We start from the raw sequence: 24,481 nt of genomic DNA on the forward strand, positions 1-24,481 counted from the left end.
TCAAATTCATTCAATGTAATTTCTGTTGAAACTTGTTATTAAACATATTTGTAATTTTTTGCACATTTATAAAGGTGAAGTTTCAATTTAGTACATTTAAAATATATACAAATTAAATGCATATTTAATAACTGTTACTTTTAGTACTTTACATTTACCTTTTTAAATTTACTACATGATTTAGGATGTTAGTCAGCACATTAAAATAAGTTGACTTCTTTTAAACAAGGATACAAGACTATTAAAACATAATGATTTTAAATAAATTCGTAAAATGTTTAGTTTGACCTTATTACAAAATGTTTAGATTTTTCTAAATCTCAATTTAGTGCTTCAATTACTGATTAATAATCAGACATGTTTAATCGGTTGATTTCACAAAACACGAAATCAGTGGTAATTAAATTTAAAGATAAACCCTTAACAAATTTGATTTAATCTTTCAAAAATATAATCAAATTAAATTTGGTCCGTTCCTTTCATTTCTGGAAAGTGGTGCTGTACAATTTTTAACTAAAACATGCAAACCTTGTGTGATATTCCTTAAAAAGGTATGTATAGTAATATATTTCTGTAATAATTTCTTCAAGTTAAACAGAACTTTTATTTTGGCGGGTTATAGTGAAGACTTTTGATTTTCTGTGTGTATCTGAATAGTTTTCTCAAGATACACACAACATGCAGTTGTCTTCAAAATGCATTCTGATTAATTGTACAGCCCTTCTTTTGATTTCAAAATTCCATGACATTCTATCTTACACCGTAAATTACATTTTTAATGACTGGATTCCAAGATTCCTTTGGTATTTGGAGCAGCCTTTGCATCGATGTCTTGCCTTTAAACACAGTTTAAAAAGAGTCTATTCTGGCAGCTCGCTAGGTTTGGAGCAGATTCAATCTTCAATGCACAGAAGGCCAGTTCTCTTTTCAAAGTCTATTGTGTGTCCAACACAGACAGGGTTATAAATATACGAGTGCTCCAGCTCAAGGTCTTTATTGGATGAGGTGTGTGTGCGCTTGCGTTTGTCAGGAGGGAATGTGGAAGTTAAAAGCTAGTCAAACGTCCCGACACACTCACAAATAGAGCTGGACAGCGAGCTGCGGGGGGTCTGGGCTGCGGAGGGCTTTGTCACCTTCGTCTGACTCACGCCGGGAGCTGTCAAACCCTCAGCTCATGAGCCGGCCTGCTTCTGTCCACGGTGTACAGTGAGCCCCTGTTACTATTACCAGGTTTAATGCTCCTGCGTTCCCAGGGGACAGAATGCGGCTTCTGTGAGAGCAGATTTCAAGAGTCCATCCCGATGATCATGTCAGTGTCGTTTTCCTGCTGTTGTGAACTCGAGCAGTAAATCTCTGTTTGTCCCTGAGGGCTGGAGAGAAATGGACTCAATTTTTTTTGCATTGTCTGTGCTGGAAAATCTGCAGGATGGATGTAAACATGGTAAAGAGTACTGTGCGGAGCCGCAGTTATGTTTAATAATACATTAATACAGTCTTCTAATAATTTTCAGGCCTGCTGTGCCTAAATATTAAAACTTGCTGCTTTCAGATATTGTTAAATGACTATAAGTAATTATTTTCTCCTCACAAAGTGAAAAATAGGAATTAGTTTAATAGTGGTATTGGTGCCAGCATTGTTATTGATTTATTATTTAATACATGAAAGATGCTGTAAAACAAGTATTATTTAAAATATACTTCCTTTATGCTGATTCTACATTAATTTTGGGATTTAATGTGTCAATATGCACTACTCTTAAAAAGATTATTAAGAATTTAATTATTTTATTTATCAAGGATGCACTAAATTTATAATTTGACAAAATATTTCTATTTCAAATAAATTATTTTGAACTTTGTATTCATCAAAGTATCCTGATACATAAGATGTATTACAGTTTCCACAAACAAATATTGTGCAGAACAACTGTTTTCAACATTGATAATAATCAGAAATGTTTGTTGAGCAGTAAATCATCATATTAGGATGATTTCTGAAGATCATGTGACACTGAAGACTGGAGGAATGATGCTGAAAATACAGCTGCACATCACAGAAATAAATTACTTTTTTTAATATGTTCATAAAGAAAACAGCTATTTTAAATTGTACTAATATTTTACAATTTTAGTGTTATTTTTCTGGATTTTTAACCAAATAAATGAAGCCTTGGTGAGCAAGTAGTAATCTTTTAAAAACATTTTAAAATCTTGCTAACCTCAAACAGTAGGGTAATTGCATATTAAATAATTACATTACATAAACAGTCTCATATAGTACAGTCATTTTCAGAATTATTAACTGTATTATCCTAAAATATACATGACAAATTACACAGTCATTAAAAACTGAAACCTTTTAGTTTTGTTAAACACACACACACACCTGCTGAGGTGAACATACATACGCAAAGACTCATAAAACAATTAGGGATCAACATGAGAAGGCTGCCGTGTGTGTGTGTGTGTGTGTGTGTGTGTGTGGATACTGCAGGCCCTGTTTAGACTCAGAGCTCAGCTTTTGAGGAGGCCCTGTATCACGATGCCAAGCATAGCAACCACAAAGAGACTTTAATCCTTTCATACAAAGCCTCTCTCTTACCACAGCAGCGCACACACACACACACACATAAACACATAAACACGCATTCCACGCAGAGCCACACACACACACACACACACACACACACACACACACACGTCTTAAAGCATTACATTTCTATTCTGGGTAACCATGGCAACCTTAATGTCCAACTCCAACTCCAAAGAGGGTTTTTTCTCCATCTGTCTGTCTGTCTCTCGCTCTTTCCAGCCACACACTGCATTCCTGCGCAGCCGAGACTCTCTGCAGTTTAAGAGGCAATTTGTCCATGGACCCTGTTCAGCTCTGATGCTGTCTAAACCATCGGAGAATAAAAGAGAGCGAGTATTATCACTGATACTTCATATCTGACTCTGAATCCTTCGTGTCGGTTTAGTTCAGGGGAAGTGTGTCTTATAGTGTCTGTTATTGTCTAGTGACACTATAAATACGTAGATTTCACTCAAATCTCATGTGTCTGGATAAACCAATGATAATTAGTCTGGAAAAGTTGGGTTTCTAATATTAAGACTCTGACTGGTTAGCATGACCAGTTTAGTCGCTGTTGGGAGATACACAAAATAACTTTTCTACATCGACTGCCTTTCAGACGTAGCTGTATATTCAGTCTAGGGCTGTGAATGGATTAAACATGTACCTCATTAACCCCACGGTTAGCTGTGATTAATCACAATTAATCATGTTAAGTGCATTATTAATTATGATTGAGTACATTTAAATCGATGAATACACCTCCGTCCAAATGTTTGTGGTCTGAAAGATTATTATTTTATTTTTAAAATTTTATAAAGAAGCCTCTTCTGCTCACCAAGGCAGGATTTATTTGGTTAAAAATACAGTAAAATCAGCAAAATTGTGAAATGTTATTCCAATTTTAAATAACAGTTTTTTACATGAATATACTGAAAAATGTAATTTATTTCTGTGATGTGCAGCTGTATTTTCAGCATCATTCCTCCAGTCTTCAGTGTCACATGATCTTCAGAAATCATGAAAAATGATGATTTACTGCTCAAGAAACATTTCTGATTATTATCAATGCTGAAAACAGTTGTGCTGTCCAATATTTTTGTAGAAACAATATATATATAATTTTTTTTTTCATAATTCTTTGATAATTAGAAAGTTCGAAAGAACAGAATTTATTTGGAATTGAAATCTTTAGTAACATTATAAATGTAATTTCTGTTCCTTTTCATCAATTTAATGTGTCCTTGCTAACAGTAGTGTATTATTTACTACACATTTTTTTTTGTATATTCAATTATATTTTTTATTAATACATAAAGCTAAACTGTAAAAAAAATCATTTCTTTAGCCTATAACAAATGAGTGATAAGTCTGTTATAAACTACAGTGAATTTACTGTGCAGTGGCTCATTGCAGTGTTGTTTTACAGTTGTTAACAGCTCAACTCACTTTAATAACAAGTTTAACACACATTCAGCACACGTCACAGTTCTTCATCGCATATGTAAATAACAGAGCAGTATGCCTCGATAAATAAAAACCTGACACATTTTGAACATTGCACAGTATACAGTTAAAACCGCCCACGCAGTGTGTGTGTGTGTGTGTGTGAGTTCAGCAGGTAAGCAGATCTATATATCAAATAAATTCACAAGATGCATCTGTTTTAGCAAGGCAATGCTGGACCTTTTATGACCTATTTAGCACATTCAGCCATAAAACTCATACGCACATGAAAATCTAAACATTCACCCTCAGGCTCTTGAATTGTGTTTCTGTGCAGACGTCGTTTATTGGCAAGAAGCAAGCGATTCCTGCTGATCTCCATAAATCATTTTTCAAGTAGGCCCTCCTGACCTTCCGCATCTATATGAATGAATTCAAGGGATATTTAAGTGTTTTTTATGATGCAGAGGGCAGCATTTACACACCAACATATTACAGACGCATCAGAACCTATGACATCATACAATCTGCCTGTCATCGCTTCTGAGCGAGTGATGTCATGATGGGTTTCCATGGCATCCGTGGTCCTATGAGAACCGGGAGTTTGTGAATATGACTCGCGGCGTACAGGTGCTCCACACGTCTCGCCGCAAATGAAGGCTACAAATATCAATTTACACTGACATTTGGATGTGAAACATTTATTTAGAGGTTATTGAAATTGTAAATATCAGTCAGAGCAAATAGCCGCTCTCCACAGCACTGGAACTTGAAAAAAAAACTAACATTGACTGCATTTGTGAGGTTTTAATAGAAAGGGTACTTAGTTTTATTTACAGTATAATGTAAGCATGTTATGAAGTATAATATGACTGTGAATAGGCCAAGCCTCACAGGATGCTAAATGAAAAGAAACAAATGAAATTCTGATACTAAATCACAATTTAATGAAATTCAACACTATTACACTACAGATTAATTTCATGAGGAAAATTATGAATAAAATTCATAGAAATTATTAAAAGAGTTAAGTTAATTAAATTTGCTCTTGGTGATTCAACAGTGATTTTGACCATTTCTTGCTAAATTAAAGCATTGACTCATAAGATTTCCTTCCTATTTCCTATTTATGAAGTTGTGATTACGAGCTGGTTAACAGAGGACAGTGGTTTGTGATTGCTGATTGATCGGGAGCATCTCCTCCTTGACCTGTGATTTGTCTGAATGTGTATTCAGAGCCAGTGAGCAGACTTTCATAATAATAAAAACAAATGCGATAACGTGCAATAAAATATATATTATAATAACACGCTAACTTTCCCAGCCCAATTTAATTGAATTAAATCAGTTTTCATTTTTGCTTATTTATAATTGCATTTTTGTCTGTTAGTCTTTTTTGCTAAGAAAAGTTAAAAATTTGCTCTGTGATTCAAAATAAAAAAGAATAATAAAAAAAAAAACCTTGGCTGTTTATTGATTGTTGTGTTTTTGTCCCGTTTGAAAGCTTGCATTCTCTATTTGATGATTGGCTGGGTTCTGAGATGGGCGGGACTTTGCAAAGGAATAGCTGATAATTGAAAAATTGATCGTAAATTTGTTGTATTGTTTTTGCCATTTACAAATATTGTTAAATTACAGTTTCTTATCAATGTTACTTTAATAATAATAATAATAATTGATGAATGAGATTTAAGTAACAGTGATCAGACACAGAGCAACTCTCTGTTTGATCCTAGCATGAGTTTATCGGAGCAGCATGGCCTGTGTGTTTTGGGGTGTAATTGTTCGCAGTCCTCCAGAGATGTTGCGCTTAAGCAGTTGCAGTGTTGCGCATATGTTGCGCGTATCGCTGTTGCGGTGATAATATCTGTTCAGCACAAACCTCGGGGTTTGGTCTCATTGCACTGCATGTGAAAATATCAGTTTTAGTGGCAGTGGGGAAATTGCTTCAGTGTAATTGAATTTGATGGGGGTTTATTCCTCAGCCATCTCGCTTGCACTCTATATTTTAAGTGATCCTGTCAGGGGCTGTATGTCTGCTAAACGGGTCCCTGGTGGCTTTCAGTGGCAGTGAAATTCATTGGCGTCGTCTGCAGACTGCTGCTAAACCTGCTGAACTTCAGCGGGCGCAGGAGCTGATCGTGACCTCCGGCACATGATGCTCTTACACCAGCTCTGAAGAGACAATTCATATGAGCTCAAAGAAATACAAGCTCCAATATATATTAATCAAATGCTAGCTTATTACTTACTGAATACTCTACAGCATATGCTAAAAACAGTGAACATTAAATGTTTCTGACTGTAGTGCTCTCAAAAATAAAGGTGCTTCACGATGCAAAAGAAGGTTCTTCAGATTATAAAAATCTGTGTGTGTGTATGTGTGTGTGTGTGTGTGTGTGTGTGTGTGGGGCTCGTAATTTACCTCGTTAATTAATTATGGAGAAAGATAATGCGTTAAAATTATTAACACATTTAATGCACTTGCCCTGCCCTAGACCTCTGTGTATCATCTGCCATTTCATGTATTAATATGTATATAAACATATAAACAATACAATTTTCTTAAATATATACATGCATGTGTTTGTATTTATATATACATAAAAATATACTCAGTACACACGTATATTATTTAAACAAAAACTTTTATTTTGGATGTTGACAGCAGTAATAAATACATGATACTAGATACTATAATAGAATATACCACAAAATGATTCATACTAATAAATATTTGTATGCTATTAAAATCATCGTTAAAGCTGCAGTCCATAACTTTTTTCAAAAAGTGTTGACAATGTACAAAATGTATATAATAAGTGAGTACATAATGAATCCATTTTCCAAAATGTGTTTTTGGCTTGTCCTGGATTACTACTATACATCTATAATACGTTTTCATATTCAGTACCTTTGTTATTCATCATAATAATAACTATAATTACTTTAGGTTAATTTGTCACAATTAAATGGACAGTCAAGCTGAACTTCTTGCATTATGGGATGCAGTATTTTCTGTAGCGAAGAGCAAAAATGAACTAAACTGAGCTGTCTTTGTAGAGCTGCTTCACAGCTGACATCGACTTGTTTGGTCATGTTTAAATAACTTGGCCACATTACTGCTGCAATTTCTGAGTTCATTAATTTGAATACGCTTTGAAATTGTATTGTATGAAGTGCTATATAAATAAACGTGGCTTTACTCTTATAAGCTGCATGCCAATGCACATTCACAAAATTCATATCTACTGTGTATTCTATCTATTTCTATTATTTTAATTAATTATTCATCATCAGCTCTGTGTGTGTGTGTGTGTGTGTGTGTGTGTGTGTAAGAGTTTGCGTCAGGGTCTTGTGGAGGAATTCAGGGAAATTTCTGGCTCAGCTTCTGGGAATTTGCATCCTCGTGTCTGTTGCCGCCTCTCCTTTAATTGGACTTGGTTTGACAAGCACATATGGTAATTTATGCCGCTGTGACTTTGTGATTCAAGTCGCTTAACAAGGCTTCATTCTGTGCATGTATTCAGCTGTATGCATGTACAGTATGTATGTGTGTGTGTGTGTGTGTGTGTGTGTGTGTGTGTGTTAGCAGCAGTGGTGGCATTGTATTGGCCATTCTTTGTAATCGTCTTTTTTTACCGTTTCTGACTCAAATCCTTTTAGTCTCTTTATTTGGACAAATCCCATCCGCACCATGTTCTTCTTCACATGCTGATATGATTTGTCAGATTACAGTCAGACTTTTGGAAATGCATCTCAGTCTGAATTGTCCAGATTTAATTATTATGTTTCTTTTTCACCATTTGCGACCTAGTGTCACTGTAGATCTGTTTGTGTTTGTGTTTGTCTGCTGTTTCTCCATATACTGCAGTGAACTGAGTCACATTTAACATCTGAGTGATGTGGTCATTTGATACTGTATGTGAGAAATGCTTTTGTTAAAGAAACGATTATGTTTCCTAGGATGAGATTTACTTACTTTCATACTTGCTTACTTGTTTACTTTCATATTTCCTAGGCTTATATATTGTATACTTGCTTACTTATTTACTTTTATGTTTCCTAGGCTGATTTATATATACTGAAGTATTTACATAGATGCGTATTACTTACCTATTAATTGATGTTTGTTTCCTAGGCTTGCTTATTTATTTATTTATTTTACTAATGTCTTTTTCTAACTTTCAATGGATCGTGCTGCTTCCCTTTTTATAAAAACTTTAATAAATAATATTTCAGTAAATGTTTTATTTATGAGCATTTTTTTAAATGTGAAGTATTTGTATGGGACAAAGTAGCAGATCTCTGCCAGAACAGCACAAGGACAAAGTTAAGATTGATTTTAGACTGGCTTTATTTGGTTTCATTATTGGTATTTGAGAGTTTTCAGTTCATAAACAATCGAGTTGAAATTAGACTTTTGTGTGGCGTGAACAAGGCCTGTAAGTGTGTGTGTGTGTGTGTGTGTTTGTCTAAACGCAAAGCTTAATTTAAGACGGCAGACAGTTTGATCAGATGAAGCAGACACACCTGCGTTTGATAAAGAGTCTTATTTAAATGTAAAACATTTACTTCTCATGCATTACCATGCCTTTCACTCTTCTAAACAAAGAGGAACATTTCTTTTCAAATCAAATCTCCCTGCGCTCTCTCTTCCCGCTCAGAGCGCCATGTTTGTTTAATGAGAGCGTGTTTGAGTCGCGCAGCTTCTCTCTGTGCAATTACCAATTCAGTCATTTCATACTACATGACATTTAATTGAAGTTTCGAAGTGCTCCGATAAAGCAGGTGAAGGGAAATGTGTAATTGTAATCGCTGAAGATCAAGAGCAGTACTTAGGAAACCTGGATATGTGCCTTTTTACATTTCACACAAGACAAATTCTATTAAGCATTCATAATAAAGCCTGATTTAGGATCCCTGTGTTTTTATTTATTTATTTATTTTATTTTTTGCAGTCAAGCAAATTGCATCCCCAAATTCTCTATATTGTATTGCAAAACAAAGATATATAATTTTAATTGTAATACATTTCAACATGTTTTGTGCTTTTCTTAATTTGTGTCTGAATGAATGAATGAATGAATGAATGAATGAATGAATGAATGAGTAAATTACAGAATTGCACTTTATTTACACTTAATTTTCAAACAAGTTTCAAACTAATTTTAAAGTTGAATTAAAGTTGAAACTAAAACCAAAACATACAAATAAATAAACAAACAAACAAATAAATAAGTAATAAAAAAAAAAATATATATTTTTTTTACTTGAAATAAAATAAACATTAATTGAAATAAAATAAAATAAAAAATGTAAAACATTTAAAAACTGGTAACATTTCTCATACTAATTTAGATTAACTTGATGTAATAAAATTAAAACTGAAATGATATTTATAAAAACTGTATATATGAAATGTATATATATATATATATATATAAAAAATTCAAATAATAAAATGAAATAAAAATGAAATGAAAACGGAAATCTTAAAATAACAACTGATTCAAAATATGAATAGAATTATTAATTAATTAATAGAACTCTCAATAATACGACAATAACAGAGTTGTTTTCTTGTAAAATGTACTCTAATATCCTTTGTTGTATTTACAACTTTGAAAAATAAATCAATCAAAATCAAAATATCAAAAAGCTCGATATAACTAAAGGTAAACCGTAATCTTTGTTATATTGCACAACTGAACAAATAGCCCATTTTATTAAAATGTTTGTATAAATATATAAATATCTCTATAATGCATCACCGTTTAGCCTGTGTTTTTTGGTCCACGTGGTCCAGCTGTAGAATATTTGAGTGTTTGTAATCTGTGTGCAGTAAAGCGGAGGGCGGTGAGTGTTGTTGTTGTATATTTGTCCATCTGTGTGTGTCTCTCACAGACAACAGTAATAAACGCACATGTTTATCATCCAGCCCCTCAGGACTGGACCTGCGCCACCGCAGAGTGAATTACAGGACCCCTAAAGCCCACAAGGTTCATTTTGCCAAGCGCCCAGAGAGAGAAAAAACACACACACACACACGCTGCCTCACAACACTGTGTGTTTGGAAATAAAGCAAGGCTGGTGAATCTCGAACCATTTGGACTTGTGGAAATTATATCTAGGAAAGAATATGTGACACAAAATGGTGTAATGTTGTGCAAACTGTTGGTGGTTTTTTTGGGGAATTACTATAATTTTAAGGGAAATGGTCTTGTAATATGTTTTCATTTTATGTATGTGTATCTCTGTGTGTGTGTGTGTGTGTGTGTAGGTGTGTGTGTGTGTGTGTGTAGGTGTGTGTGTGTTTGTGTGTTTGTGTGTGTGTGTGTGTGTGTGTTTGTGTGTGTAGGTGTGTGTGTGTGTGTGTGTGTGTGTGTGTTTGTGTGTGTAGGTGTGTGTGTGTGTGTGTGTGTTTGTGTGTGTAGGTGTGTGTGTGTGTGTGTGTGTAGGTGTGTGTGTGTGTGTGTGTGTGTGTGTAGGTGTGTGTGTGTGTGTGTGTGTGTGTGTGTGTGTGTGTGTGTGTGTGTGTGTGTGTGTGTGTGTGTGTGTGTTTGGCAGTCAGACGGTTGGAAGCAGGAGACTGTGATCCGTCACTCAGCAGGGAGATATACTGAATGGAAAGACTGAGATATAAATGTTCTGTAATAGGGTTATGGGTTTGAGTTATTCCTTTGGGATACAGTTCACAGTATCATGTAGGTTTAGAATTATTTATTTATTTAGGTGAATATTATGAAAAAAAAAAAATCGCATTAAAATAAACATTTAAAGCAATTTATAACAATGAAATTGTTATAAACAATTGACAAAAAAATTATAATCCTCATTTTATTTTTATTTATTTATTTATTTTGACTTTTCCTCATCAAAAATATGATAAAGACAATAAGACAATGACCCAATGACCTCTGCTTAAAATAAATAAATAAATATTTTTTTTATATATATATATATATATATATATATATATATAAATTTATATCTGATATAAATCTAATTATTTTTAGTAGAATTTTATTTCAGTCTTGTTTCCAGTGCTTATTTATTTTATTATTTTTTGTTATTATTGTTATTGTATTTTTTTTTTACGTTTTGTTAATTTATGTTATGCACTTTTTAATTTTTTTAATTTTTATAAAATTATGATTTGTGTGTGTGTGTGTGTTTTTGTTGTTTATTTCAGTTAGTTGCCAAACCCTTTAATTTAAATCATTCTTCTAATTTTTTTTTATTTTACTTTATTTCAGTTAACAAAAATGATTAATTGTTTCAAGTCAACAGTAACAACACTGCATCATTTAATCAACATCATTCATATCATCATCCATAGAGTTTCTATTGAAACTGTAACACTTGCGTTCCTAGTTAAATTCATAACTAAAGTCCTAATCTCCAGCTCACTGGGATGTAACCACTGATCTATATATATGATCAGAGGATGTAACTCAATTTTATTGAATCGAATCGAAGACACATTTACTCTCACGTGCTATTCTGGACTTTTGCAGGTAAACCTGGAATCTGTTGATAGTTTTGTCTGCGTGATTGAGTCTAAAGCAGAACATAACAAGTCCACAGTGATTTTTTGAGAAGCACCCCTGTGTTCAGAGCTGGAGCTAACGAGTCGATGGTGGTTTGATAATTAGGATGTTTGCCGACACATGACTGCAGCTTTAATCAATATCACGGTGTTCTGCCATTGATTTCTGTCGTCCTCATTTCCTCACATCCTGGAGATGTTTGAGTTTCAGAGCATCGTTTGGAAACTATCCCATCGGTGGCACTTGTCCGTGTGGATTCAGAGGCCTGGGATCCCGGATCTGTAGTGTATCTGTAGAGCTGGAGCTGATTAAACGCTGGGCTCGACTTCACAGGTAGAGTTTGTTTGTTTCGGACAGATGAATTGCTTCGGTCTTCTGAAACTCTGAGGAATAGTTGGCCCTCGTTGAGTTGAGCGCTGGGATGTGAGTGTTTTCTTATGGGACTGGCTGGACCATGTGATCGCACTGGTTATTATGGGATGGACTGAGTAGCTGTTTTGTACGTTTTTTGTTTGTTTGTTTGTTTAGTTTTTTTGAAGTTATGTCTGCTTTATAATTATACCATATACTTTGTGTGTGTATTTTATATGTGATAAATTATGTAATTATTTAAATATTTGTAGTTTTTGCATATTCTCATATTTGTTTGTTAACCATTTTTAAAATATATGTGTGTGATATATTACATGATTATTTACTCAACTTTTTTTTTGCAAATTATTTTATATAAATTATATATTCTATATTCTAATAGTTTATCACTATTTTTCTTGTAAAATTATGGTTTGGTAATTAATTAATTATAATATACTTTTTAAACCATGTATATTATATCTGATATATTACATAATATTTATATTCTGAATTTTTTGCAAAAATTTTACAAATGTAATACATATATAGTATACAATTTTGTATTTGATTTTATGATATATATATATATATATATAAAGTCTCCTTGTAAGATTATGGTTATGGATTGATTTACTCATAATTATTCCATATGCTGTCGTTTACCATATTTGTGTTGTTTCGTAGTTATTTCCATCGTTTTGTCTCATTCTGAATGTAAAGAAGCAGCAGGTTTTCTGGTCAGGTTCTGGTCTGGTTGGGTTCTCATCAGCTTTAGCTGGAGTTCTGGGATTCCTCGTTTAGACAGCTGAGTAAAGGCTGTGAGGATAATGAAATGCCAGTAAATATGTTCAGGCTGATTTTGCACATGGGTGCTTTTGTCCTTAAAAAATTAGTCACAGTTTCACATACACACTGATACGCTTCGCACAGAAGCGCACACACACACACACACACACACACACCAGCGCTCAGAAAGCATTCGTTCCCTCTCATTAGCCACATGCTAACGGTTCAATCATCCGCGAGTGTCTCAGGTGCTGGGTGTTCATCACACGCTGATCTGCTGACATTACTCTGACATTGAGCCTCACAGAAGATTTCATCTTTAAACGATCGTTATGATTCTTTAAAACTCCATTTGAATCTGTAATGTGGCGTATTTCCCCCAGAAACTGAATATTCAGCAGGAAATAATGTGAGGCGGATCATGATTGATCATTTATGATTCGGTTGAGTGATATGACGGTATAAAACACGTGACCAAAGTGCTACAGATTCTGCTGCACAGTTAATACTGAAGTATATTTGAGAGATCAACGGAGAAACATGTTATAATACAGAGCACAACCAGTCTCAAACAACTCCAGATGATACGGAAATAATGAATATAATGATTTCAGACACTCAACTGCATCGCATCTTAATTACAATTAAATGAAAATGTCTTACAGATTCTTACAGATACACACACACACACACACACACACACACACACACACAGTATATTAAAACCAGCTTAATTAGGACTTATATCTTACATCTTTATATGTAATTTCAGAATTACTTCTAATATCTTTGAAATATGGTTAAAGTGCTGCTGAATGTACTGACAAACATGATAAACTAAAATAAACTTTAATGGCATTTGTATTGAAACGTGTGTGTCTTATGTGTTGAAGTTGCAATTTAGTGCATTTAAAATATATTCACTTTAAATGTAATCTCAAGTAAAACACTACAGTTAAAATGACAATCAAGAACTTGAATGTGCTTTAGTATGTCAGTCAACACATCAAAATAAGTGCACTTCTCTAAAGAGTGATAAGGTATTATTAAAACAGTGATTTAATGCACTTTACAGTAAAACTTTTAATTTGACGTTATTTTGAATGTCACATTGTTGTTCCTGTAAATCTGCTTGTAAATCTGCTACGGTATTCTGGAGGTTGATGTTTCTGGATAGATATTTACTGGCCTAAAAGTAAAAAGAAACCATTCTCAAGTCATTGAACGTGTGGTTCAGTTTTTTTTGTCCAAAAATCATAAAAACAATGCTCAAGCATTGTAATACTAAAGGTGAGAAATGTAAATAGTAACAGACTCCTAATGATTGTTCTCCCCTCTCTCTCTCTCTCTCTCTCTCTCTGTGTGTGTGTGTGTGTGTTTCCAGGTGTAATAACCGGACGCAGTGTGCCGTTGTGGCCGGACCAGATGCGTTTCCTGACCCCTGTCCCGGGACATACAAATACCTGGAAGTGCAGTACGAGTGCGTCCCGTACAGTACGTATGCGTTTCATATCAACACGTCTGTCTAATCAAAGCCCTTCAACACAAACACACCCAACATCATCCTCCTGCAGCTCAGGGAACTCATTTATTCTTCTCTCTCCTGCAGTTTAAAGTCTCGCCTTCATTTGAACTCACCCGTCCCTATCTGCCATCTGTGTGTGTGTGTGTGTGTGTGTGTGTGTGTGAGAAAGTTTACATGATGACTTTGGTTACTGTGAGCTCTGTGATAAACTATGTAAGCGCTGCACTTTGTCAAAATGAGTAAGTTGCCAGATAGCTAATGATAGCGTTTGGCCGTGATAGATCGTCTCTTCTGTATCTTTAGTTATGAGAGCGCAGCGTCACACCCATCTGTGTGGAGGAATACCTGCGCTGTTTACTCTGTGGCTTTTCCTTACGCCAGTGTCCATCTTTACTGATAAATGAGTGCCACGTAAGCATCGCTGTTCACTGAATTGAGTTTAATTACAGCAGAGGAAACAATGACTGTTTCTTGCTTCCTACAGCTTCCTCACTACTGTTCAAAAGTTTAGGGTTAGTAAGGTTTTTTCTGTTGTTTTTTTTTTTTTAAATGAAATATTTTTTTCAGCAAATACACATTCAAGAGATCAAAAGTGGCAATATAGACATACATTTTTTTTTTTTACAAAAAATACCTGTTTCAAATGACACTTTTATTAATCAAAGAATCCTGAAAAAATAAAATGTTTCACGGTTTCCACAAAATTAAGAAGCAGTTTTCAACACGGATAATAATCAGAAATGTTTCCTGAGCAGCAAATCATCATATCAGAATGATTTCTGAAGATCATGTGACACTGAAGACTGGAGGAATGATGCTGAAAATACAGATTTGATCACAGGAATCAGTTGCAGTTTAAAAGATGTTTACATAGAAATTTTAATTGCAATAAGATTTCATAATGTTGCTATTTTTACTGTATTTTTTTACCAAATAAATTAAGCTTTGGTGAGCAAAAGAAACTCTTAGCATTGAGTGAGTAATTCACTCCTTTGTGATATTACGTCATAAATAATTTTGTCAGGGAAATTTAAAATTTGAAATTTAATCGTAACATGAAAATGTACAAAAATTGAAAAAAAGTTCAATAAAATACAAATTCTGTATATAAATAAACATAAGAATTAAAAAAAGATTGTAAATTACACAACTAAAACCAACCAACCAAACAAATAAATAAAAATGTGTGGCACATACAACATAATACTGTACACATGTGACAGCAGCTCCGTCATGTAATGTCTCTTCTTCTAGCAGGACTTGATTGTAACTCAGCTTTGATGGTGGTTTGGTTCTGCTTAGAGTTTGATCGATGCCCTTCTGAACTGCTGTTGTGTGAAGATTCTTCAGAAGTCTCTGTGAAACTGTTTTTGGAACGACATGCCAGTGAGTCAGAATGACAGAATGTTCACTTTTTGGTAAATGATCCCATAAATATCAAAGTGTCAATTAATAGAGCACAAGCGGGGCGAGTCCGATGGCTCGAGTCCTCACAGTCTCACATGTGTAATTTAATCGTGTTATCCAGAGGACGTTTGAGAGAGTGTTTATTTGTCACTGTCACATGTGTTTATGCAGGAGAGACACGTCGCCTGTTTATAATAATATTATCAGTGACAAATGCACCTCAACGCATATTAAACCTGTCATTCTGCGGTCGCATGAAAGGAGAGTGAAGAAGGGTTGAAAGTGAGACGAAGATTGGCTTGATGAAGAGAGGACCAGATTCCTGGAGAAAAAAATTAAATTAAACGAGATGAACGAACTCATTAATGGAGAGGGAGAAGAGGGCGGAGCTTGTAAACTCACAGTGAGGACAAATACAGCAGGAAATACCTTGCTTATGTTCACCTGGGCTACATTTATTTACTCGAAAATACTGTAAAAAGTTAAATATTATTACAATTTAAAATGACCGTTTTCAAAGTGAATGTGATTTTAAATGTCATTTATTCTTGGGATGCGAAGCTGAATTTTCATGTGGAGTGGAGTGAGATAATTGAAGTGGGCGGGGCATCTGAGGTCAGGTGAATCTGAAGGCGGGGTTTGCTGAGCTAATTCAAATATACAGTGAAGATGTACTGATTTATGACATTCACTTTGTCTTTAAGTGAAGTTGAACTTCTGGTCAAAGTTTCACTTCTCAAAGAAAGTCTAGAAGAGAGATGCTGGTCAGGAAGAGATATTTGATGAAACCCTTCTGTGTTCTGTGAAGGACGGCGCTGGGTATTGTGTGTTTGACATGTGTTGGTATTCATAGAGAAAGACCACCGGCGAGTGTGTGACCGACAGCCAGCGTCTCTCTCTATACACATCAAACACACCGGGACAACGAAGCTGGCCCTGAGTGATGGACCCTGCTGTTGATGTCTGGAGCTCAGGCTGTTATTATTATCTAGTTCAGCTTTGACCTTGAATTCTTCTGCAGAGTTATTGAAACACACAAACACCCACCATCATCTAACTGTCTTCCAGATAACCAATACACATTCCTCTGTTGTTTCTGGTTAAATTATATATGTGACCGTACTGGTAAAATGAGTCTGAATGTGTATAGTCTAATTTTGAGCTATAGGTTGAATTTCATATTTCACAAAAATATCTAAATGTATCTTTATTTGTACATTTTCTGCTCTGCTTCCCCCAGTGCGTGTTTCTGATAAATATACTGTATACATAACTGTAGTGCATTCACAAAATTACAGAATTTAAGTCTGTTATGTTTTCATATGTTTTAAGTGAATATTTGGGGAACTTTAGGGGAAAACATCTGATGTGTTGCATTATATTATATCCGTGCATACACAGTAGGAATTAATGTATAGGTTGTTAGATCTAACCATTAATCTAACAATAAAATAAAAGATTGAACTGCTTTTGTAGTTTTAATAATCAATGTATTTATAATGGATCTCAATTGACAACCCTAATTTGGATATATTTTTGAGATGGAAAAATTGAGTTTTACAAATGCTCGAAATGTCGCTTTTGAAGGAAAGATTGCTATCAAACAGCACACCTAACTGATGACAAAGAATTTACAGAGCAGCCATTAAGTTATTGACAGTGCATACTAGGTTGTCATATGCTGAGGTTTTAGATCCGATAATTAACACCTTCCTTTTTTTTCAGAATTTAGCAGTAAGAAATTACTCTTCAACCAGTTTTTAATATCAACTATGAATTCTGTTAACTTTTCAAATTGGTATGTTTTGCCAGTTATATAGAACTGAATGCCATCAGCATAACAGTGAAAGCTAACACCGTGTTTTCTGATGATATCTCCCTCTGGTAAGCTTGAAAAGTACTTGAAAAGCCCTAGTACTGAGCCTTGAGGTACTCCATATGGCAATTGTGATCAATATGGTACTCTTCATTCACAACACTGATTACTGTCAGACTTTCTAAATCCTTTTACACTTGAATTAAAATTATAATTTAATTTTAAAGCACAGCCACCACAAAATCAGACTTTAACAGTTAATTTTACTTTGAGATCATTCTGAGGTTAAATACAGATTACAAATCATAACAAGAAATAGTTTAATAGCTATGATAGTGTTTTTGAAATCAAATCTTTGCACAGTTATGACAGGAAACACTGGAATATATGCCTTGGAGAAACAGTTAGTTAAAAAAAAAAATAATAATAATAATGAATTAAACTATACACAAGTCCTAATAGGAAATAAACCGTTATGGAATAAGCACATATATCATATTTGAGAGCAATACACGCAATTTAGGAAATAAATTTACTTTTTTTTGTAGCAGATTACAGTCACATTTATTTTGTAATGAAATATTGAAATTCTGTTACATGTAACTAGTTAATCAAATAATATGGATTAAATATCCAATTAATCCGATATAATCCAATTCCAAACAATATATACTTGTTGTTAGTTTATATTACATTTCAGACTACAGCTACTTTTTAATGATTATACATACTATGCACATGATAACAATAAATTAATCATAATTGAATTATTTTCCCTAATTCATATTTTTTTCATATTTTCCTTTCTAAAAGATCCTACCACATTTATTACTTTTTTAATGTGCAATCAAGTATTTCTATTATTATTATATATTTTTTAAGCATTCAACTTTTTATCTACTGAAAAGGATTAGAGGCCAAGCAATAATAAAAAAATAAAACCATCTCGAGATTAAAGTCATTATGTGGCGAGATTAAACTCATTAAATTTCGAGAAAAAAAGTCGAAAAACAATCTTAGACTGTATTTCTACTTTTTTTTTCTCGAAATTTAACGAGTTCTTTCTCGAAACACAATGACTTTATTCTCGATATTTAATGAGTTTATTCTCAAGATTGTATTTCGCCTTTTTTTTTTTCTTCTTTTTTTTTTTTGAGTTTAATCTCGCAATATAATGACTTTAATCTCGAAATGGTTTTATTTTTTTATCAGTGCTTGGCCCTAATCCTCTTTCGTATTTATCTCTTGTTCTTTGCTGGTTGTAATAAAGATGCTCTGTTTTGTATTTAGGGTGACTTTTTAACATTCTCTCAAGGTTCTACAGATGAAAAATATCCTCTTTGGCGAATTCTGGCACATTTACAACCATTTTATTAATGTGTGTTGCCCCTGTAAACAAATAAACTAAACAAATCTAAACCACCGGATTTACAAAAACCAAAGTGAAAAATCAATCTTGGATCACTCTAGTAACTGCGTAGCAATGCTCTTTTCTGTGTGTCAGTTAGTTTGGTGTCACTTAAATCTGAGAACAGAAGCTGTTTGTCGGTGAACGAGGGTCAGATGCTGCAGATATCCAGCTACTGGTCTGTTCAGGTGTCGCACAGATATTTCATTAGCGCTTAATTACTGCTGCCTTAAATCCAGATTCCAATAACGTGGTTTCAGCAGGAGCGAGAAGAGGAGAGGCATCCCAGCATGCATTGGGCTTGTTTGGTCTGAACAGAAAGAACGGCTGTATGGAGAAGGAGAGCTGATTGTTCTGGCAGGGTTTTTTGCACCTGCGTCTTTGTCTGTAATCAATCTTGTGTGCACAAGCTGATCTCGCTCTGTGCTGTTCACGTGTAATGTTCTGTCGTCTCGCCAGATGATTCGCCATCATCCACTTTAACAGACAGCACCTGTGCTCAATCTGCACTCGTTTACCTGTCGCAGGGTTACCGGGGCAACACAACACTGCCATCCAACAGTCTTAGTACACGACGTTACTACAGAAGAGTCAAGTTTTAAATAGGGAACATATAAAAACTCTTAGTTCATTTTTGAGCGAGAAGCTAATGGTCTAATCAGATTCAATGATCTATGCTAAGCTAAGCTAAAAGTGCGAATGCAAGACCCAGAGATTGGCTGAATGGATCTGAAAATGGTAAAACTCAACAGTTTAACTCTAGGGGAGTTGGAAAATGAGCCTTTTTTTAATTTATTTTTTAAAGTGGGGTGTTCCTTTAACTGAAATCAGTGAAAACCCTAAATGTATTATTTAATCTATTTTCAGTCATTTAATGTAATGTAATTCGACTGTATATACTAAAATATCGTAAAAAAAAAATGTAAAATTCGGAACAGTGAATCCAGTGGTTTGCTAATGTTGGCCTCCGGCGACCCTCTGCTCTCATGCAGCTCCAATCAGTGCTTGTTAATTACCCTGATGCTGAACAGTTAATGGGTGTTGGCAGTATCTGGACACCATCAGGTGTTTATCATAGTGTTTGCCGGTGATTACAGACACCGGTGTGTTCATCTGTCCTCCTGCGACCCGCAAGAGCTTCAGGGAGATCTGCAGAGATCAGAGCATCCAAAGAAGCATCCACTGGGCTTTCACCCCAAAAATCACAGAAGACAATCAGTGCTGAAGACCGCCGTTGCTGTGCTGGAAAACAGATTGCAGCTCAAAAATCATCTCCATCTCCTTTCCAAACGGCTTGGCTCTTCTCAAAGCTTTTCCATCCAAGAGTCCACAGAGGACGCAGACAATATCAGTATCAGATTATGGATATACTGAGACTGAAACATACATAGCCTGGTGGGTTTATTAATTTGGGTTGTTTTTAGGTCAGTAATTAAATCATCGAGGGCCTAATGAGTCCCATGTTTCATCTGCTTGTCAGATTTCTGACCCTGAAGAGGAAATGTGTCCAGAACAAACTTGCTTCATAACCACAATCCAGCACTGTGCTGTCCAGTTATTTTAATGCATTACAAACTCAAATCTGTTGTTTGTGTGAGAAATATTAGATATGTATTCATCGTTCCTTACAATTATGCTTTTGGCCTTTGCACACCTCAGAGAAACTGCTTGACTGCATAAAACAGTTAAAACACACAACAACTAGTTTATATTTTTTTTTTTTATAATTTCTTATATATATATATATATTTTTTTTTATTATATAAATTATAATAATAATCATTGTTTTAATTAATACCGTGTAACCTCACAGGAACTGCCTTGTCACTACTGACAGCTTAATTGCACAGTTTTATGATATTTTTAATTAATGTATGTTAATGTTTACTGCTACAAAATGACATGTGAATTTAATATCAATATCAAACTGAAATTAATATATATATATATATTATAATGTTCTGCTCACCAAGACTATTATTATACCAAAACTTAAAACATACAGTAAAACTGTGAAATATTATTAACACATTATTATCATCAGTGTTGAAATCAGTTGTGCTGCCCAGTAATTTTGTGGGAACTGTGATATATTTTATTTTTCAGGATTCACAGATCAATAGAAAGTTCAGAAGAACAGCATTTATTTGAAAGATAAATCTTCTGCGACTGTAGTTACTGTTACTTTTGATCAATTTAATGCAACCTTTCTGAATAAAAGTATTAGTTACTTAATATAATATAATATGTAATACTGCATTTATCAGTAGCAGGATTATCAGTGTTTATGTCAGATCATTGCTGGAGTGACTGGAACCTTGTTTGTCTGGTAATCTTTCTCCATGACCAGGCCATTTCAGAGAGATTATTCACACAGCAACACCTCTCACACACACCTGCTGTTACACACCACCTGCTAACATAACTGTGTGTGTGCGTGTGTGTGTGTGTGTGTGTGTGTGTGAGGGGATTTCATACACCTGAATGCGCTTTCTGTGTGGTTTTGATCAAGTGTGAAGAGTGCGATTGACCGGACATGTTTGAATGACAACTGAACTCACTCTCTTTAGCTCAGAATTCAGCCAGACATATTAGTTCATTTAGCTGTTCAGCAAACTGTACTCAAAATAATGTTTTTAAAGCAACATTTCACCCAAAAATTAAAATATGCTGAAAATGTCCTCACTCTCAATCCGTCCAAAATGTAGATGAGTTTGTTTCTTCATCAAATTTGGAGAAATTTAGCATCACATCAGTGTCTCATCAGTAGATGCTCTGCAGTGAATGGGTGCCGTCAGAATAAGAGTCCAAACAGCTGACAGAAACATCACAATAATCTCCAGTGCATAAATTAACATCTGGAGAAGACGAATAAAAAAATTCAAATTTCAAAAACTGAAACAAATCCATCATTAAGATGTTTTTGACTATAATACGAGTCCATAATCCATAATAACTCTTCAGTTATCCATAATTACTCTTCAGAAAAAGTGGAATCAGTAGAGAAATCTGCACAGATCAACATAGCTTTAAACAAATATGTTTGTGGATTGTGATGTCAGAGACAGCTGAAGATTTACGGATTATGGATTTATACTGTATTGTTAAGAAGTTGTGTTGACTAACATACTAAAGCACATCCACCTGATTGTAATTTTAACTCTAGCGTGTTATTGAGTATTACATTTAAAATGAATATAAATACATGACATACGCGTTTCAATAGAAAACATTCATCAGTACTTAAGTGGGTCAAATATCACTCTAAATTTCAGCTAATTGATATTAATATAAACTTGAACTATAATACATTTTAATTAAATTATAACGTGTTTCTGCTAAGCATGCGCTCCAGTGGTTCTCTATATTCAGTGTTTTTGTGTGTTTGACTTTGTAAAGAGCCGGTGTCAAGCATTAATTGTTGATCCTGCAGTTGGGTGGAAATCACAGTCCCAAAGCACTTAATTTACCTTTAACACACACACTCTTCAATCCTCCAGACGCACCGCAGCAATCAAACACAATCACCGCCGGCACCACAGCCATTCATCTGGAGATCTGTAAGTGCTGTCAGGCCTCGCGTGTCTTAGAGGTCAATCTCACCGACGCCAGGGTCACGTTTCAGCCCAAAATAAGAATAAAACACATGACTTTCTGCGTCAGGCGGACGCTTTATCTGAAGCAATACGGCCACTCAAGCTGCATTTTCAGTTTGTGTGGGTGGAAATAATACTATGACCTTGTTGTTGTCAGCATCAAGCTCTTTCATTAGAACTACAGAAATGAAAAATAATTAAAAAAAACTCCATATACCCCATCTGTTCTAAGTGTTTTGTTTGTTTGTTTTTTAGTTATACATTTCATTTTTATTTAAATTTGCATCAAATATTTAAATGCATTTTTTTTTGTATTTACTTTGAATCAGCATACTGTAAAAAAATATATAGTAGTTGTGATAATAATAATAATAATAATAATAATAATAATAATAATAATAATAATTTCTTGGGAGGAAATTACTTAATTGTCATGAATATAATGTCTTAATGCAAATAATAATAATAATAATGATAATAATTTATTTACTTTGTAAATAAATTTATTTAATTTTCATGAATATAATGTTGTAATGCAAATAATAATGATAAAAATAATAATAATAATAATAATAATAATAATAATAGTAACAGTCAGTATTATATAATGTTTAATAATAAAAAAATATTAATATTATTAATATTATTAAATAGGTATATTGTATTGTGATTGTCACCAACAATGTAATTCTGAAATTACATGTAAAGATTCCCAGAAAAAGAAAAAAAAATCACTCTAGGGTTTAGCTAATTTTATTAAATATAAATAATATAAAATATAAAACTTTTTTTTTATTTAATTGCAAATAACAAGCAAATAAGTGTTAAATAAAAAATGTAAATAATAATAATAATCTTTATCGATATGTAATGACTGATTTCTTGGATTTGACTTTATTTGGTTTGATGTTGTGCTGCTCGTGTTGTTGACAGAGGTCATGACCTCTCCTCTCTCTGTGAGTCAGATATGATTGCCATGTATTGACACACTAGTTGTAGTGCTGTTTCTTGCTGACTGATGCGTTGTCTTTGTTAAAGTGAGGTAGCTGAAAGACACCTGGACACTTGAGTGTGTGTGTGTGTGTGTGTGTTTGTGTGAGACCTGCAGCCTGTAGTTGTTAAATCAGTTGTGTGACATGCTCTAATGTGTTTACTCTTATCAGCTACACACACATTTCCATTCTTTAATAATTCAGCGGCTGCGGCTTCTCAGAGGTCAGTGCCACTCTAAGGCTCCTGCTGCAGAAAAGGGCCGTTAATGTGTCTGTTTTCCTGCTCTTAACGAAGCGTTTCACTGGAATCAGGAGACTAAACACTTGACTAATCAGCCGTTTAGCCCTGACTCAAAATCAGTGTGAAATGCCATTCACATTTTATTTCCATAATATGGTATATTTCACAGAGAAGCAGGCTATTTGGGGATTCTGATTTGATCTGTCTGGGATTGATTGGATGATGAGAAGAATCTGTTTGACAGGTGCTGGGAGAGGAGAATATTTCAGCACTCAATATGCTAAATAAAAAATAATCTATCTGTCTGTCTGTCTGTCTGTCCATATACAGTATATCTATTTTACTTGATAGGAAATGTGCTTAGTTGTCATGTAGATACTGCCAAATGGTAATGAGAGTGAGTGTGTGTGTGAGAGAGAGAGAGAGAGTGTGAGAGTGTGAGTGTGCGATTATGTGTGTGTGTGTGTGTGTGTGTGAGAGAGAGAGAGTGTGAGTTTGTGTGTGTGGTGAGAGAGAGAGAGAGAGAGAGAGAGAGAGAGTGTGAGTGTGCAATTGTGTGTGTGTGTGTGTGTGTGAGAGAGAGTGTGAGTGTGTGTGTGTTGGTGTGTGTGTGTGTGTGTGTGTGTGTGTGCAGGGCCAGATTAACACTTTGTTGTACCCTGGGCAACAATATTCAAGGGCCCCATCATCACGACCCCGGGATCACCATAATATGGTCATATACAGAATATATTACTGTAATATACAGTAAATATACTCAATACTTCAAATTCTAATTGTCATCA

The 24,481-nt window shown here is 34.3% G+C and overlaps 1 protein-coding gene across 10 annotated transcripts in view; it reads left to right on the forward strand.

Moving 5' to 3' along the window:
- The window catches only part of LOC132127567 (adhesion G protein-coupled receptor L3-like), a 267,112-nt gene that overhangs the window by 148,529 nt on the left and 94,102 nt on the right, over positions 1–24,481 (forward strand). For all 10 annotated transcript variants that reach the window (XM_059539490.1, XM_059539496.1, XM_059539511.1 and 7 more), the window contains exon 4: positions 14,096–14,205. In XM_059539490.1, the coding sequence (XP_059395473.1) occupies positions 14,096–14,205 (110 nt within the window). The remainder of the gene's footprint in view (positions 1–14,095; positions 14,206–24,481) is intronic.

This window comes from Carassius carassius, chromosome 3 (assembly GCF_963082965.1).
Source record: "Carassius carassius chromosome 3, fCarCar2.1, whole genome shotgun sequence".
Taxonomy (NCBI): domain Eukaryota; kingdom Metazoa; phylum Chordata; class Actinopteri; order Cypriniformes; family Cyprinidae; genus Carassius; species Carassius carassius.